The sequence below is a fragment of the Peromyscus maniculatus genome, chromosome 11, assembly GCF_049852395.1.
Source record: "Peromyscus maniculatus bairdii isolate BWxNUB_F1_BW_parent chromosome 11, HU_Pman_BW_mat_3.1, whole genome shotgun sequence".
Classification (NCBI taxonomy): Eukaryota; Metazoa; Chordata; class Mammalia; order Rodentia; family Cricetidae; genus Peromyscus; species Peromyscus maniculatus.
The window spans coordinates 29,546,954-29,565,637 of NC_134862.1; the positions used below are offsets into that span (position 1 = coordinate 29,546,954).

At 36.6% G+C, this 18,684-nt stretch overlaps 1 protein-coding gene across 11 annotated transcripts in view; it reads right to left on the reverse strand.

The window, feature by feature from the left end:
- Positions 1-18,684, reverse strand: part of Ptpn4 (protein tyrosine phosphatase non-receptor type 4) — a 196,340-nt gene that overhangs the window by 43,280 nt on the left and 134,376 nt on the right. For all 11 annotated transcript variants that reach the window (XM_076547241.1, XM_076547240.1, XM_042257998.2 and 8 more), the window contains 5 exons: positions 13,371-13,496; positions 11,258-11,416; positions 3,702-3,861; positions 1,852-1,935; positions 1,713-1,769 (listed from right to left, as the gene is read on the reverse strand). In XM_076547241.1, the coding sequence (XP_076403356.1) occupies positions 1,713-1,769; positions 1,852-1,935; positions 3,702-3,861; positions 11,258-11,416; positions 13,371-13,496 (586 nt within the window). The remainder of the gene's footprint in view (positions 1-1,712; positions 1,770-1,851; positions 1,936-3,701; positions 3,862-11,257; positions 11,417-13,370; positions 13,497-18,684) is intronic.

Genomic DNA, 18,684 nt, shown 5'->3' on the forward strand with positions numbered 1-18,684 from the left:
TAAATAGGAAGAAAAAAAGAAAGTGAAAAATACCAGTAATTCCATTTTTTCCAAGAGAAAGCTTGCTAATAGTTTAGCATGTTTCCAGATAACACACCAATAAGAATTATTCAATGATGAACAGAAAATTCATCAGAAAATTCAGACCGAGGAAGCTTAATGATGAGTAACAGGGGGACTCACTGTTACAGGTTCAATGTTTTTAGAATGTACATATTAGAATTTCAAAAATAATCCCATATCATTTTCATTTAAAGTAATTTTAAGCCGGGCGGTGGTGGTGCACGCCTTTAATCCTAACACTCGGGAGGCAGGGCCAGGTGGATCTCTGAGTTTGAGGCCAGCCTGGTGTATAGAGTGAAATCCAGGACAGGCACCAAAACTATACAGAGAAACCCTGTCTCGAAAAAAAAACAAAAACAAAACAACAAAAAAAGTAATTTTAAAGCAAAAAGTAGGCAAATAATGTAAAGCAACTAGGCACAACAAAATTCTGATGAACTCCATCTTCCTCTGCATTTGCTGACTGAGGAGGTTACTTGGACAGAACCCTTTAGCACTGCAGCCAGTGATAGCTTCTTTCTAAGAGAGAGAGTCAAATAAAATCTATCTTCCCTGCAACTTAGCATTGAGATTTCACATTTGGCACTCGACAAGTTAAAAAGTAAATTTTAACTTTCTTCCTTTATTTAAGCAAATAAAAGTGATTTATTTTTATTTTATGTGTATGAGTGTTTTGATTGCATCTATGTCTATGCCCCACAAAAATGCCTGATACCTGTGGAGAGCACTGGATCTCCTTGAAGTAGAGTTACAGGCAGCTGTGAGCTACTATGTGGGTTTGGAGAATCGAGCCTGGGTCCTCTAGAAGAGCAGCCAGTGTTCTAAACAGCCAATGCATCTCAAAGATTTTTTTTTAAAGTAAAAGTAAAGTAAGGGGGTGTGGTGTGGTGTGGTGTGAAGAAATGGCTTTGTTAAAGTCCGTGCTGCTCTTCCTCCAGTTCCAAGGGATACAATGTCCTCTTCTGGTCTCCACAGGCAGCAAGCACGCATGTGGGATACACACATACAGGCAGGCAAAACACTCACACATGCAAAACTAATTCTTTTTAAAGTACAAATGGGGTTGGAGAGACAGCTTAGCAGTTAAGAGCCCTTGCTGTTCTTGTAGAGGACCCATTCCTAAGACCCACATTGTAGCTCACAACTGACCATAACTCCAGTTCCATGTGGATGCTACATTGCATTCTGACCTCTGAGGGCACCACACATACACAGAAGGTGTACAGACATACACGCAAACAAAATATTCATACACATAAAAACATTTTAGAAAGTATATTTGTCTTTTGTTTGTTTGTAGCTCTGGTTGATCTGGAAGTCTCTGTGTAGACCAGGCAAGCCTTGAACTCAATGGAGATCTACCTGCCTCTGCCTCCTGAGTGCTGGAATTAAAGACAGGCAACCATCACACATGATCCCAAAGTATATATTGTTTTTTGTTATTCGAAACAAGGTTTATTTCTCTGTGTTGCCCTGGCTGTCCTGGAACTCGCTCTGTAGACCAGGCTGGCCTCATGACTTCAAACTCACAGAGATTCGCCTGTCTCTGCCTCGCAAGTGCTAGGATTAAAAAGTATGTGCCACCACCACCTGGCCCCAAAGCATATATTCTTAAAAACAGTATGCACAAAAAATTTAGGCTAACTTACAGGTGTTCCAGGTGCTACTCGGGACACAATTACAGGCATCTTCTGATCATATCCTCCCTGGAAAACACAAAGAAAGTTAAATACTACCAAACTAAGAACATCCTAATATAAAAACTAATTATGACAAATTCCAGATTACCTTTACATTGAACCCAAACCTTCCATTTTCATCTGGTTTCATTTTGATAAGAACAAGATTATCATGTGGAATTCCACCATTAGGCTTGAAAAGACAAAAATAAAGAATTTTCAGATTATAAATAAAGTATATATTATATCTGCTTGTATTATCTATGGTATGCAAATAAATAAAATTCTAAGAAAAATGTTAACTGAGGAAAATAAGTTTCTTTGACTAATAACTTGAAGATACAGTCTCTCATTCTTCCTTCCATTCTACTGGCAAGAACACTGGCAAACGGGAAATATTTGTCATCTCCCGTTCCTTTCATTTATGTAATACTAGTCAGATTTTCATCTCCACTATTCCATGACTAGATTAAGACAACAAATATTTTCCCATTGCTAAATCCAGAGTTAAGTCTCAATCCTTATCTTATTGAATTACCTGTAGCATTTAACAAGAGTGATCATTTTCTCTTTGGGTTCCTTTATTACATCCTGTTGCCTACTTTTCCTTCTATTCTGCCTGCATATTCTCCGTCTCCTTTAATCTTCCTTATTCTTATAATTTGGTGGACTGGAGGCTCAGTTTCTAGAGCCTTTATTTAGGTAACTACACACATTTCTTGATGATTCTCTAGTTTGTGTTTTTTAAATATTCATATATATGTGTGCATGCACGGTTGTGTGTGCAGGTGCACATGTGTGTGCAGATGTGTGGGAACCTAACTGTGGAGGCTAGAGGGCAAATTTGGGCAGTACTCCTCAGGTGCTGTCCATCTTGCCTTTTGAGAGCATCTCTCACTGCAACCAGGGACTTAGCATGTAGGGCTACGCTGGCTGACCAATGAGCCCCCAAGGCTCCACCTGTCTATACATTCTGAGTGCCTGTGTAGCCATCATTTAACCAACTAAGCTATCTTCTGGCCTTTACTAAAGATTTTTTAAAGAAACAAACCAGACTGTAAGTTATATAATAACAACTGCCATGTGTTAATTGTCTTTGCATACCCACTACCATCAAAATACAAGTTCAGTAACCATGACTAAATCAATGCATGCAAGAAGAGACACATAAACATCACCATAGAGTTAGTACTAGAGCTGTCATTTTTGGTAAGAATTCTGATCTCTTTTGATTAAATCTATTGTAGTGGAACAGTACATGTGAAAAATGGAAGGGTTTCAACTTTTGGTAATGGGAGAAGCTCTGAGTAAATAAACAAGGCAGGGAGTGCAGTAATCAAAGGCCTCTGACACCAGATGCTGAAGCCTACGATGGACTTTCCATTTTGCATCTTATTTAATTTCCTAATGTCTCTTTACATTTCCTGAAACATATCTACATATAACTGTGCTTGCTTTTTTAGGAACACAGTGTATTCTTAAACTGGTAATCTCACTTATGGCTTATTTAAATCTTAAGAAAGTAATTAATAAACCATTAAGATTCTAACAACTCATCATTTTATTGTATAAAAGCATATTCTGGAGAAGCAAAAGTTATAAATTATTTTGTAAGTTGTAGAATGCACATACACTATTAGATTTGTAACAAATTTTAAAACGTTGGGGGATATATCTGCACTAAGAAATTACATATTAAAACAAGTATTGACTGAATTATTAGAATTTGTTCTGGAAGTATATGTATATTTTGTATACTGAAATTAACACCAAGTTGTTAAGACATTAACTCAAAGCAATGGGCACTTTACAAAGAAAAAGATAATACCATAATGGTGTAAATCATGATCCAAGAATCAGAAAAAAAGACAAAGTACTATAATTTACAACTAAAACATGCTATGGTTCAAAATAAAACTGCATTCAGGCTTTTAAAAGTTCCAGAGTGAGGCTACCTACAGTGGACTTTTCAGGGGAGGAGGGCACATCAAAGGTTTCATTAGTATGGTTTACTAGATCTTGCTGAGAGTGGGAAAAATGAATTTGGTTCCAACTGTTTTTCTTAGATTGTTTGGGTGGTAAAGCTGGAGGCTGCCCATCTTCAGGGGTCTCTTGTGATCTAGGTAAGAAAAGGGGGGAAGAAATGAATATTTTTTGTAATCATCTGATGGAAATATCTTATTTAAATTAGGTCAAGCAATCCAGATACCAACCATGTCTAGTGTAGAAAGGCTTTGAATATATTTACTTGGAAATGCAACTTTTTAATAAAAAAAATTTTAAATTATAAATCTGCTTTTAATCAACCAATAAGCAATTTTTGAATACCTTAAAGGTATTCATTCCTATGAAGATATTTATTAATTTACTGTAATAATGTACACACCTTTCCAAAACAGTGTTTGTTTGTTTGTTTGTTTAATGTTTTCAATGGAGGCATGGGTAGCCAGAGAGTATTGTAGGCAAAGAGAAGCCAAAATAGAATTTCGGAAGGTAAGCCTTTATTCCTGTGGACACCATGTACTTCAGACCCATGGCCCAGAGGCTCCCTGAGCTGGAACTAACTTCATGCCTCCTCACTGAGGAAGAGCTTTCATGGTTCAAGAAAGCTCTAAGCAGTCTTCCAAAGGAGGAAGGCAACAACCAGTCCTACCTAACTATAGCACCCGTGAACCACAACCACCAGCAAGGCACAATAATCCCTAAGGGTATATAGTGGCATACATCTTAGTAGTAACCAACAGCTTTCTAATTGGACTTATGATCCACTCAACAAGAGAGAAATCGTGCTTGGTACTGGGAAGCTAGTCAATTACCTAGGGCTACTAGACTCATGGATCTTGGACAAGAACTTATAACCACTACTTTACTAAACTAGCATAATCCCGAAATACACTCTAAATATTTGTCCTTATACAAACAGATAGGTGTAGTTCTCACTCATCAAAAAACTCTTTGTAACAGATGGAGACCGTTACAAAAAATCTAACCAATTAAAATGCAGAGCTGTAGAGTCCAGTCCCAGTGGATACATCTACGTAATAACTTCTGTACCTAAGGCTCAGGGAACATTGCAGAAAAGGGAGTAGAAAGAGCCAGAGAGTTCTGTGAGACTGTATCTCCTAGGAATATCAGAAGCCACACTCACCAACATGGCTGCCTGTACATGAGCTAAACAAGGACAACAACAACAGACATCCAAAGGGCATGGGGAAAAGCTCACAAGGCCTGAACTCTACACAAAGAACTACAGATAACTAAGGAATGTTGTGAGTGGGAGTAATACTCTTCCAGGGACAAGCACACCAGTTATTTATCCAATATCAACGGTCAGCCCTGAAAACATACAGACCAGTTACAGACAGTGTGGGAGATATATATACACACACACACACACATATTATATATATATATATATATGCATAATATATATATATGCATAATATATACATATATTATATATGGACACATACACATTATATATACACAATACACATATATATATTATATATATGGACACATACACACATATGTAACAATTAATGAAAAAAGAGACCATGGATTGGAAAGAGCAAGGGGGGAATTTATGGGAGGGTTTTTAGGGAGGAAAGGGAGGGAGAAATCATGAACTTATATTATAGGATCAAAATAAAAGATCAAAACAAAACAAAACAAAACTCTGAGAATTGGATGTTGAACAGAAAAAACCTCCTGGTAGGTATAGTCTAATGACCTTAAATTACTGTCCTCCTTTACCATGGCTCATGAGGTTAATAAATGCAATCATGGGACAGAGACTAGAGTATTAAGGTCATCATTGAAGAGAGAAAACTTCATAGAATCTTGTCAGATGAGAAGACAACAACTTATAAACATTAAAAGCTCTCTAATTTGTGGCAACAAGAATTGATAGCTACATATTCAGCAAGAGATTTCAAGGTAGAAATCACTTTTAAGAACCAATAGTCTATAGAACCTAACTTGTGATTTTCCACAAGGGCCTTCCAGAAGGAAGAACCAATGTTCAACTTTTATCCTACTATGCTGGCATCCATGAAAGTAAGCTTGGAAAAAAGACAGCAGGAATGGGAATCTTTTTTCCTCTTAAAACTTGCATATATTGCCGGGCGGTGGTGGCACACGCCTTTAATCCCAGCACTCGGGAGGCAGAGGCAGGTGGATCTCTGTGAGTTAGAGGTCAGCCTGGGCTACCAAGTGAGTTCCAGGAAAGGCGCAAAAGCTACACAGAGAAACCCTGTCTCAAAAAACCAAAAAAAAAAAAAAAACTTGCATATATTAAATGCAAAAATTTAATGGATCAAAAGTTTTACTGTGCTGTTTTTGTATATACAATGTATATTATGTATTTTTCTCACATTGTTCTCCACTATCCTCTTTTGTCCTAATGTCCTCCTTGGCTTTAGTCCTTTCTCAACAGTTTCCTTTTAAATTAAGATTCCACACATGACAGAAAACTTATTTCTCTTCTTTGGTCTGGCTGATTTAACATGATGATCTCTAGTTCTATCCAAATCCCTACAAACATGATTTTTTCCTATGGCTGAATAATCAATACTTCATTGTATCTATAGTCTACATATCCTATATGTTCAATATATCTATATTGTTTATCCATTCTTATGATGGGCGCCTTGGCTGATGCCATAATTCAGCTACTGTGAATACCCGCAGTGAACGTGGGTCAGTAGTTATCGTTAGTGTACGATGACACTGGTTCCCAGGAGTACTAAGGGTGAATCATATGGTAACTGTATCTCCAGGTTTTCTGAGGATCATCTGATTTCTGCAGCAGTCACACTATGTCACGTTGCCGTCAACAGCACACAAGGGTTCTTTTACACAACCTCCGCATTGCCAGCACTTGTTTGCTCTTTTTATCATAATCATTCTGATCGGGATGAAATGGAGTATCAGTAGAGTTTTGGGTTGTACTCCCCCGATGGCTTACTATGTTGTTGAATTTTTTTCATGTGTTTATGGGCCATTTGTACTCAAGGATTAGAGTAGCAACATAACTTTATTCAGAGTGAAAAGATAGGTCAGGTGATGATCAAGAGTGAAAACAGGCCATATGAATGAAAGTACTCAAGGGTCTGTAATTCTTTTTAAGAACTATTGGGTCAGTTTATCTGCCTATTCATTACTAGATTATTTGTTCCTTTGGTTTTGTTTGAGTTCGTTATTTGTTCGGAATACTGATCCATTTGATGATTATCTGCAAAGATTTTCCTCCCATTCCATAGGCTGTCTCTTCACTCTGAAAATTGTTTCTTTGCTGAACAGAACTTCTTAATTTGATGCAATTCTGTTTGTCAATTGTTGCCGTCCTATTCTCCTGAACTATTGGAGTGCGATTCAGAAACGTGCTGTCCACACTTGTCTGAAGTGCTTGCCATTGGTCTTCTGCCATTAGTTTCAGATCTTATATTAAGGTCTTTGATGTATTTTGAGTTGATTTTGTACAGAGTGAGACCAAGAGAACTAGTTTCAGTCTTTTACATGTGAATTTCCAGTTTCCCCAGCATGATAAAAAAAATGAGTTTTTGTTTTGTTTTGTTTTTCTTTTTTTTCTGTTTTTGGTTTTTTTTTTTTTTTTTTTTTTTTTTTTTTTTTTTTTTTTTTTGGTTTTTTTTTTGAGACAGGGTTTCTCTGCGTAGCTTTGCACCTTTCCTGGAGCTCACTTGGTAGCCCAGGCTGGCCTCGAACTCACAGAGATCCGCCTGGCTCTGCCTCCCGAGTGCTGGGATTAAAGGCGTGCGCCACCAACGCCCGGCTTTGTTTTTCTTTTTATTAATTGTGTGTGGGGGGGTGTTTCCCTTGTGAGACAAGGTCTCATTCTGTATCCAGGGTGGTCTTGAACTGCCTGCTTCTGTCTCCTGAGTGCTTTGATTTAAGTTGTATGCTACAATATCTAATTAAAATTGGTTCTTTCTTAAATTTATTATGTGTTTGAGTGTTTTATCTACATATATGTATGTATATCAAATGCATTATAGTGCCAGAAGAGGGCACTGGACTCCTTGGCACTGAGTTACAGATAGTCATGATCTGTCATGTGAGTGCTGGGAACTGAATCCAGGTCCTGTGCAAGAACAGCAAGTGTTCTTAAGTAAACCATCTCTCCAGCACTGAAAATGGTTCTTCATATACCCAAGGATAGAGCTAACCAAGAGCTAACCCAGCATTACTCACTTGGAGAACTGATAATAGATGCTGAAATGATGCTATCATTTTAAAGACTACCCTTTGCCCTCCTCCAGGGATGACATCAGGCCTGTCCATATGACTTGCTTTAGTGGATAAAATTGGATTGAAGTGGCATGTGTCATCTTCAAAGGGAAGCCTTAAGAAACAGATCCTGATTCATTATGGCTCTTCTTCCTTGAAGAGTCTTCCGTGCCATGAGACTAGCCATGCCCCAAACAGAGACTTGGCCTGGTATGAAGATAACATGGAACAGAGCCACAACTGATGAATGATGAACAGACAGCGATGACAGCAACAAACATTTCTTCTATGTCAGTGAGGCTCAATTGCTACGACAGCACAATTTAACCCACAATAACAGAAAGGTCATGACAGCAGCAACCTTGTATACATTCTTTCCCTTGGCAGTAGAGGCATGAACTTCTTTAGAAGGTGGCTGCTAGAAACCTGGTAGTTAGGGAGGTAGTCGAGAGGCGGGGGGTGAGGTGGGGTAGGGGAATCAAATTGGATAGTGTGGCTTAATGGCTTCCAAGAGAAGTTTGTGCTAAGGGAAGTCATGAAGTTTTCTAATCTGGCACAAAATATAACTAAGTATAAGTCCACAATAATGCCCACTCACCTAGGTGTCTGTGTAAAGCAATTCAGAGCCTAAACACTCTAAATTTTTTAAAAAAGAATATCTTTTACTATCTGACAATTTCATACTTATTCAAACTTGTTCATATCCATCTTAACTCCCCAACCCCCCCCATTCCCAACACGTTCCCCTCTCTCATATTCTCCCCATTTTTCTTTGGTAACCCACAAATATTGTAAATTCTGGTAGCTCTATTAATTACTGCATCAGGGTATGTACCCTTTCTCTTCAATAAAAGCTTCCTTAAGATCTACCTTCGAGGGGTTGGGGATTCAGCTCAGTGGTAGAGCGCTTGCCTAGCAAGCACAAGGCCCTGGGTTCGGTCCTCAGCTCTGGAAAATTTAAAAAAAAAAAAAAAAAAAAAAAAGATCTACCTTTGTGACCAGGGATCACAGGTTCCTTTTTTGTTGTTTTGTTTTGTTTCTGTTCCTTTCAACTGTCAAGAAGACAAGATTCTGAGGGGAAATGTATTCAAACACTGCTAGTCCAGAAAGTATTTCTATGATCATGAATACAGGCTTAGACCATGGCCTGCATGGTATGAAGGCAAATTTAAACAGACACCCTTTGGTGAAACCTCACCAATGTCTAAAATGTAGGCATTACATAGCCGCCAAATCTAAGATTTTTCTGGCCTTGCAAATAGCTGTTTACTCAGAATTTAGCCTCAAAACCAAAGGCTTAGAAGAAAAGGGTGTGTGAGGCTGAAATTAGTTGGCAATAGAGTCAGAGAAACTTCTCTTATTCTTGTTCTGGCCAAAATACATAGCAGGATCAATGGTCTGCTGTGGAATAGCTGAGTGCTTAAAGCTGATGGGTATGGGCATAATAGTAGCAGTTCTCAGCTATGGATACTTTACAAAAATTGTTAAATTCACATTTCTATGGGTTAAAACAGTTTAAATATACTCTTTGGCTAATTTATACTGATGCTGAGAGAACCTTTTAAATAAACACTATATTAGACAGATGACTCAGTTTGGACACGAAATACTCCTTTTGGGCTCATATGTTAAATATTTGGTTCCTAGATTGAGGCAGTTATGTTGGGAGGTTGTGGAAACTTTAGCAGGAAGGACCTACCTACAAAAAGTAGTTACTGAGGGTAGACTCTAGGTGAGTACCCAGTCCCTGCTTTTCCGCTTTTCTCTCTGCTTCCAGACCACTATGAGTGAGTAGTCTCTGTTGCATGCCCTTGCTGCCGTAATGTTCTGCTTTACCAAGGGCACAGAATCAACAGCCAAGGATTCTAGATTGAAATCTATGAAACTGTGAACTAAAACAAATCTTTCCCTATCTTAAGTGGTTCTCTCAAGTATTTGGTCAGTTATGCACAAAAGTGACTAAAACACTAGTTAGTGCTCAAGGTAAGTTAAACAGGCAGTTTAGAAAATACATGCAAACTTTCAAGGATATAATTAATATATAAATATTATTTTTGGTTAGGTCTTAAAATTTACTTCATACTTTTAAAGTTTCAATTTCAGAAAATACGATTGTCAAAACCCAACAAAAATGTTATCATTTTTAAAGTAATAAAATATTAAATTTCTATGAATTCGCTCTCTTGTCAACTCAGTTTTTGTTTCATTTGTGTATGATATATCTGTTATATTCTTTCATTCTTTATAATGTAGACAAACACAATGTCTTCTTAAAATAACCTAAGTTACCAAGGCTAGACTTTTACATGTCTTGGCAGCTTAGCTTGGCTTGGCCTAAGTACAACCATGGCTGACATAGGAGGTCATGGTTTCCAGAAGAGCTGTAACACTTTGCAGACCTCTTCATCTCTCTTTTATCCATACCCTAAGATCTATTTGTCCTTAAAGAGTGATCACATTCATTACATACCGTATTATATACTCCTTTCTCTTCAACAGATGAGTATTTCTTACTCATCTGTTATTGTGTAGGTACTGTCCTTCAATTATGTCAAATGTATATGAGTTATCTCCACTACATAAGCTGATAAATCAAGATGTTGCATATTAATGTGAGGATATGCAGATTATGCATTAGACTGATGGCTATCAATACTGAAATAAGAAGCTATTGATATAATATATCAATCAGTATAAAAATAATAGTAGGAACATACTTTAGAAACGATGTGGATAGTCAGGAGTGGTGGCACACACTTGAGGAGAGGCAGAGACATTAGATCACTGAGTTCAAGGCTAGCCAGGACTACATAGGGAGACCCTGTCTCAAAATATGAAAAAGAAAAAAAAAAAAACATGTGGGCATGCATTCTATAACTGAGTGTAATAACCATCTCACTTACTCTTCTCTTGATTCTTTTTGTTATATATTCTGTTCATATTTACGGTTTCTTTCCTTTAAAAAAAGTCAAGAAGACTGTCTTAAATTCTCCTACTCCCTGACTATATTGCTATATTACCTGAACAAATATTTGAGAGTATACTCTTAAAACTAAAAAATATTCAATAACCAGAGGGTTAAAGAGAAGAGAGGCAAGAAGAAACAAGACATTTCAAGGACAAATAAATACATTTACAAATATGTATTCATAATTATATAAGTAACCTTGTATCAAGTACTCTAATTTCCAAGATTATTTCAAGTGAAGCAATTTAAGGTATTTGAAAATAAATAATTAACAAGAAAAAATGAAAAGGGGTCTTACGGTGATGATTCCAGAACTATGCTATTAGCTTGTGTTGATGATGGAGATCTCTGATTTACAAAACCATCACTGGGGGATGTGTGAACCACATGGTCTACCAAATGACCAACTGAAGACGGCCGGACCCGGGTCCCCTCTTGTGTGAATGCAGAATTCCGACTAAATGAAGAGAAACAAAGGCTAAACAAAAGTATACTTTAATTTGAGTTTTCCATGGTTTTTGATTATATAGTTTCATGAGAAAGTGGGTATATGTTTGTGTGTGTTTTAAAGACTTGTTGAAAACAGTGATATAAACGCTATGATATAAACAGAAAGAACACAAAATCAAGACATAACTGCAGTCTACAATCTGCTATAAGGCCTTATACTTCACTATTTTCTCTACCTAGTGTTACTGGGTTTTAGTCACTATTAATCTGATGCCTTATTCAACATTTATGAAACTGACTAGAATAAATGTTCAAAGTAGATTCTAGACTCAATTATTCTTTCTTCTTGATGTTTTTAATTTGTGGAATTTGAATTCCTATGACTAGATGATGAAGAACCCCACTATCCTAACTGGCAGTTACATAAATATCATCGTTTTAATTATTAATTGCAATAGTTAATAACAGCATTTTTCTAAGTATCTTTCATTTGCTGTCATTTAATTCCATATTAAGACTGTAGGACACTTACTATATAACAAGGATGCTAGGATTAAAGGCATGTGCCATTGTGTCCTTCTACAAATAGGATTTTGCAGATGAGAAAAACGGGATGGAAATCAACTTCAAGATTTAAATATTGACTCTAGAGCCACTGCTTAATCACCGTGCTATACTGTCTTTTTTCCAGATCATCCTTAAAATTATTTAATTTCGGGGATTTAGCTCAGTGGTAGAGTGCTTGCCTAGCGCAAGGCCCTGGGTTCGGTCCTCAGCTCCGGGAAAAAAAAAAAAAAAAAAAAAGAAAAAGAAAAAGAAAAAAAAATCTTTAAAAAAGATCTTTTAAAAAAACAATGATTTCGTTTCCTAGAGAACTTCATCAGAGCTCCTGTTATTATTTAGCTCATCCCTCTTACACTCCTTCCCCCCTTCCCTAGCCTTGTTCTCTGCCCTTCCCCTCCCTCCCTCTTCTAACACAGGCTACCTGAGGAGGTCTTCCCTTTCTTCTTCTTAGCTATACCCAAACCTGGCAGCTTTGTGAGAAATGCTGGACTGCAGTACACACATGGTTAGAGCTGCACCTCACCATTCTTGACCCAGCTCTACTTGAGCTTATGGGGCTACGGTCAGAAATCTTTTCCTAGGCCACAGGAAGTGCTAGAGCACTGAATAACAATCACTCAGACAAAGCATTTTCAAACAATTTATACCCCTTTAGAAATCCTGGTGGAGCCAGGTGGTGGCAGCACAGGCCTTTAATCCCACCACTTGGGAGGCAGAGGAAGGAGGATCTCTGTGAGTTCAAGGTCAGCCTGATCAACATAGGGAATTCCTGGACAGCCAGGGCTATTAACACAGAGAAACCACATCTCAAAAAACAAAACAAAATCCAGATGGAGATCTACATGGAAATGGACAGTTTCATAGAACAGTTCTATGAAATTTTAAAGTCATGACTAAATCCTTAATTACCCTTCCTGTGAAAGCCAACTGCTAAGGAAAGTAAAGGTTGTCCTTCAATCTATTCGTTCATTCCCTAAAGCTATTATTGTAGGCCACCTTAACAGTAAGCAGCAAGCAAAGAGGAATAATGCTTTGAAGTAATACCAATCATGTTTGGGTCTGGTGAGGGAGCTAACCAAGTAAAGGCATCTGCCACCCAACCTGAATACATGATTTCAATCCTAGGGACCCATAGAGTGGAAGAATTGACTCCCCTAAGTTGTCTTCTACTCTCTATATGCCCACTATTACATACACGCATATGCCCTCACACACACACACACACACACACACACACACACACACACACACACACACACACACAAATACAATAAAACTATTTTTTTGAAAATTTGATCAAAGGATTTAAATTTTTATATATTATAATCTTAAGGCAATAAAATATGTAGCCAATAACTTAGAAGCAAAATGCAAGCATGATGCTGGTTTGCACTTACTGATTGGGAGTTCCAGGTGGAGATCGGGATGGGAGGCTTTGTGTTTCTAACCTGTCATCAGATAATGAATTTCTGCTAACTACTTCCCAATCCATTAATTTCCGTGCCAAAGGCTTACTTGGAGATCTGTAGAAAAATTTGAATAATACATAGAAAAGGTTTGTTTTTATATAACATGTGCCTATGAGTCAAATCTTAAAACTTATTTTAATAGATCATATTCAAAGGGTTTGCTTATAAGAAATTCATTGTTTTGATAGTATTTTTCAAATAATTTCAAACAGGATATATTTGCTTTATATGACCAAAAAAAGGTGGGGTTATAAAGAATAAGAGAACAAGGAATATTAAAAAAAGAAATAAAGAAAAGCAAAGGAGAAGTTTGCTACCAAACATTTTCTCGAATTCCAAAGTTATAGATCTTTGCTTATGTCTATTCTGTAGTACTCAGAGTGCTGTTTATTGTGAGGTGTACTGAACAAGTCTCACCACATTATCTTCTCAATGACTTTTAATTCTGAACCTCTGCCTCAGTGAGGGAAGGGCCAAAAATGATAATCATACATACTGTGTCTATAATTTTTCTCTTTTATGTAGAGTATGGACAGTGAATTTCTTTCCCTTTCTTTTTATAAAAACATTTTAAAACTACTATATCTTGTGGTGGGTAACAAAAAGATGTTTTTAAAAGATTTTTTCTATTTTTGGTTATGTGTATGTGTGCATGCATGTCAGTGTGGGTGCCTGCAGAGGTGAGAAGAAGGTATCAAATCTCCTGGAACTGGAGGAATTCTGGGAAATAAACTTTAGTCCTCTGCAAGAGCAGCAATGGTTCCCATTCACTGAGTGAACTCCCCAACACAAAAGGATATGTTTTATTATCTATTGTCAGCTATCACAGTAATAAAACAGAATTAAGTGACTGCCAAGAAATAAAGATGCTAATCTCCACAGAGCAAATGGTATAACTGTATTCAGAGACATAAATCCTTAGAATTTTAGGAATAACAAAAGTTTTTAATATGCAAATTCAAGTACTACTCAAAACTCTTCTACATAAATGTGTACTTTTTTGATATGTAGAATTATTGTGAAAATTAATTATATGAATTAAGTGACTTAAATCACCCAATATGACTTTTAATCTCAGTAATAAATTAAAGACCCATAAAAGTCATGTATGTTATTTTGTTGCATCACAATAAAACAAACAGATACCATCACACTACTGCAAAATTCAATCCTAAAGGTTGAAATGGAAACACTGCTAGCAGGGCTGCCACGCCCAGGAACTGAAAGTGGTCGTGACGGCAGCACACACCAGGGCTGTGCCAGCCCTAGGCAGACCCAACCCCGCTCCAGCGGAGCAGCTACTGGCAGTTCTTGGCTGCCAGGAGAGGAAGGATCAGTTTCCTCTAACAGTGTAGAAGCTGATAAGTCTACCAAGAATATTTGGGACAGCACAAATTGGTCTTGATGAAGAAAACAAAACCATGACAAACACAAAGTTGGAGGGGAAAGGAAGTAAGGTGTGGGTCTAGGAAGAGCTGGGTGAAAGAAGGTGAACAAATCAAAATACATTATACAAAATTCAAAAAGAACTTATAAAAACATATATTAAAAGGCAACCAACTTTTTTCAGTGTTGGCCCATTCTATTCAAAGATCTTCATTTGAGACTGGGTGGTGGTGGTGGTGGTGGTGGTGGTGGTGGTGGTGGTGGTGGTGGTGGTGGTGGCACACGCCTTTAATCCCAGCAGGCATAGGGAGGCAGAGGCAGGTTGATCTCTCTGAGTTCAAGGCCAGCCTGGGCTACAGAGCGAGTTCCAGGACAGGATCCAAAGCTATACAGAGAATCCCCATCTCAAAAAAAAAAAAAAACAAAACAAAAAAAAAAAAAACAAACAAACAAAAAAACAAAACAAAAACCAAAAAACTTCATTCTATGAATTTTATTTTCAGATTTTTTCCAATAATAATAAAGACTGTACTTAGTACTATATGTACTTTTTAGATTACTGAAAGTTTTTTGCCTTAAAAATTGTCGGTAATTTTCCCTCTTGTCATGTACTATGTACATACTTTTATATAAATTAAGAAAAAATATCAGACAAGGCACAAAATAAATGCAAATTTAAGTAATCCAAATACATCCAAACATAAGATCATTCAAATTCATTTACTGTGTTTAAATTTGCAGTTGTAGCCTAAAATTTCCTTTGTGACACATTAACTACACAAACAGAATGGCCTGAGAGAATAGCAATGCTCAGCAAAGGGTATTCCACGGTGGTTTAGGTCCACAGCAGGAAATATTAAAATAAACATGCCTACTAGATACACTGAATGCTAATTCTGGCCTATTCTAGAAAAATTACTTAAGTTTCTATACTCAATATCTAAGTTCATTAGTGCAATAAAGTCTTTACGTCCTTCCTTATCACTTCAATTCTATGACTTAACAGTATAGTTTTCAGTGCAATGTTTTAGTGTCTTAAAGGTTTGTTAAGTTATGAATAATAAATACTTAAAATCTAAATCATACAAGTATCCTATCATTTCAGTATCTCATAGCCAAACACTCTTGGTTTGGTCTAATCTCTTCTAACTCTAAAACCAATGGGCATGTTCTAAAAGAGACGTAGTGTTACTGGTAAAACAAAGAAACCAACCAACAAACAAACAAATAAACAAAAATATGGACTCAAATTTCATTTTCCAAAGGTAAAGTCAAAGTAATTTAACCACAGATACTTCTTCCTATCATTATGAGTTTAAGTCACAGGACTTCTTGACTTGAACTCAGGACACCAGTTGACACAGTCTCTCACAATGGAGGTGTCACACATATTTCAGTTAGTCACACAAATGACAATATTATATAATGTCTTCAATTTAAAAAATAAAATCTTAAACTTACCATAATTTACCACCTTTAGTTCTCTTAGTGATAATATTTAATATTTACAAACTATTCTTTCCTCATATAATAAATAGACTAAATGTAAGCTATGAGAGCCAATGAAGATAAATTAACTAAGAGACGGGGAAAAAATCATTTGAAAATCCAGCATACTTACCTAGTACAAACTGTCTGAACACTTTATTCTTGGTAACGAACTAAACATGTTTGGAAATGTCTAGAGTTTAAAACTAAATTTCAGGCATTTTAATTTATTAACAGTTTTAACCTCAGAGACCCACCCACTCAAGTTTGCTGTCTATGTTTCCTGTTCTGTTCGGAAATTTCAGAGAAAAAAATACCACACTGTTAGCAATGTGGTTGAGTTTATTTTTTGACCATGGCACCTTATTTTTCTGTTGAACAGAACCTTATTTTCCTCTCTTCCTCAGATAATATTATGTGATAACTGAAAAGTGTGAAAGCAATTCAAAGAGTTAATATATAAGGGAGAAATGGGGGATAATTATTGGTAAAATTTTTCATGTAAAATTTAAAGATCTTTTTTAACTTTCTATTTATACTGCCATCTAAAATTCTGAGAGACAAGAAATCTGGAATTCTTAACCAAAATAACTTAACACTTTGTAAGACCATTAGAGAATTGTAGTAGCTCTGTATGAGGGAAGAGTCTTACATAGAACAATCTCAGGAAATATAGTCTTAAAGAGAGGGAGCAATCATTAGGAGAGTCTAGCACTATTGAAACTGCTCCCCAGGACGAGATCATATGGATCCAAGTAGAACTCTTGCCTAGCATACTTAAGACCCTGGATTTGGTAACCTAGCACCTTTAAAAAGCAACACCTACGCCCCATACACACACACACACACACACACACACACACACACCAACAAACAAAGACAGGTATATATATAAACTTTGTACCATTTAATAATGAATATACAAAACAATGAAGATGAAGGCATATCTGCATATTTCTAAAATCTAGTATGTTAAAAACATTTAAAATAACACAATAATTTGATTTCTAGACATAGGGGAGTACTACAAATAAGAGGCAGTATAAAAAGCCAGAACAAATTCTTTCTAAATTGAAATTATTATTTTGACAAGTGTTAACAAGAAGTAAATTATTTTTATGGACAAATGTACAGGAAACATTTTTAGGGGGCAGATTTCAACACAGGGTTCCCCTGTGTTGTTTTGGTGCCTGTCCTGCATCTCGCTCTGTAGACCAGGCTGGCCTCGAAACACAGAGATCCACCCAGCTCTGCCCCCCCCAATCTCCCCCCCCCCCAATGCTGGGATTAAAAGCCTGTGCCACCACTGCCCAGCCAGAAAACATTTTAATAACAACATTTATTAAGGAAATCCTCTTTTTCCAGGTCTATACAACTTTCTAATTGGAGCAGTGGTGTTCAAGATAATCACAACTCACGCACGCACGCACGCACGCACGCACGCACGCACGCACTCTTGAGTGTATGCAAGGAAAAATCTTGACTAATACCACAAAGTTTGTAGGGCTGTCTTGGATGATTTATTCTTCAAGTCACTTGATACTGTTGGGTCTTTAGAATATAATGAATTGTCACCCATTGCTAGAAACAGGGAGCAATTTTTACTTTGGAAGGAATGAAAAGAGAAAAAGCAAAGCCAAACATAAAATTATTTCTTCTAGAAACACAAAGCTGGAAGGACTTTTGGATAGATATTTAGAATAAAATTTTGACTAAGTAAAATTCTTTTGTTGTCTTTATGAAAGCTTCCAAGTCTCTAGTAGCAGTAGATGCCAGACATAGAACTCTTCAGAGCTTTCTGCTCTTGAAGTAATTTCCATTAGGAACAAAGACCTGTTTTATTGCACCTCGGTCAGCAGCTGATGCTAGTTCCCTCAAATTTGTTCCCTATCCTCCATTACTGTTGAGTAAAGGTCTTTATTATTCTTACTTGGATAACTGTAATCATCTCCTAATTAGTCACTAGGTATCCAATCTACATTTTACTAACACATTCTCTATCTTGAACTACTTTTCTGAAATGTAAATTTGATTGTATCATTTTTATCACTAAAAAGCAAACTGGCCCTAACAAATTTTAATGAAAAGAAGATAATTTTTTTTAAAGGCAAATCAAGAGCAACTTGTCTTTTAATAGCATGATTTAAATAAATATAGAAATGGGCTGGATAATAGGACTCAGTACATTTCTCAAAAAATATGTAACAGGAGAATAAGTTTTCAATAAAAGGTTGTATTAGCAATACTTGATTTGGCCTATTAAAACCTATTGTACTCAATGCATGATTAAGGTTTATAAATATGGAACAAAAAAGAATCAGGATACTAGACAAACTAGTTTCCATTTCATAAACGCAGTGTACTGTGT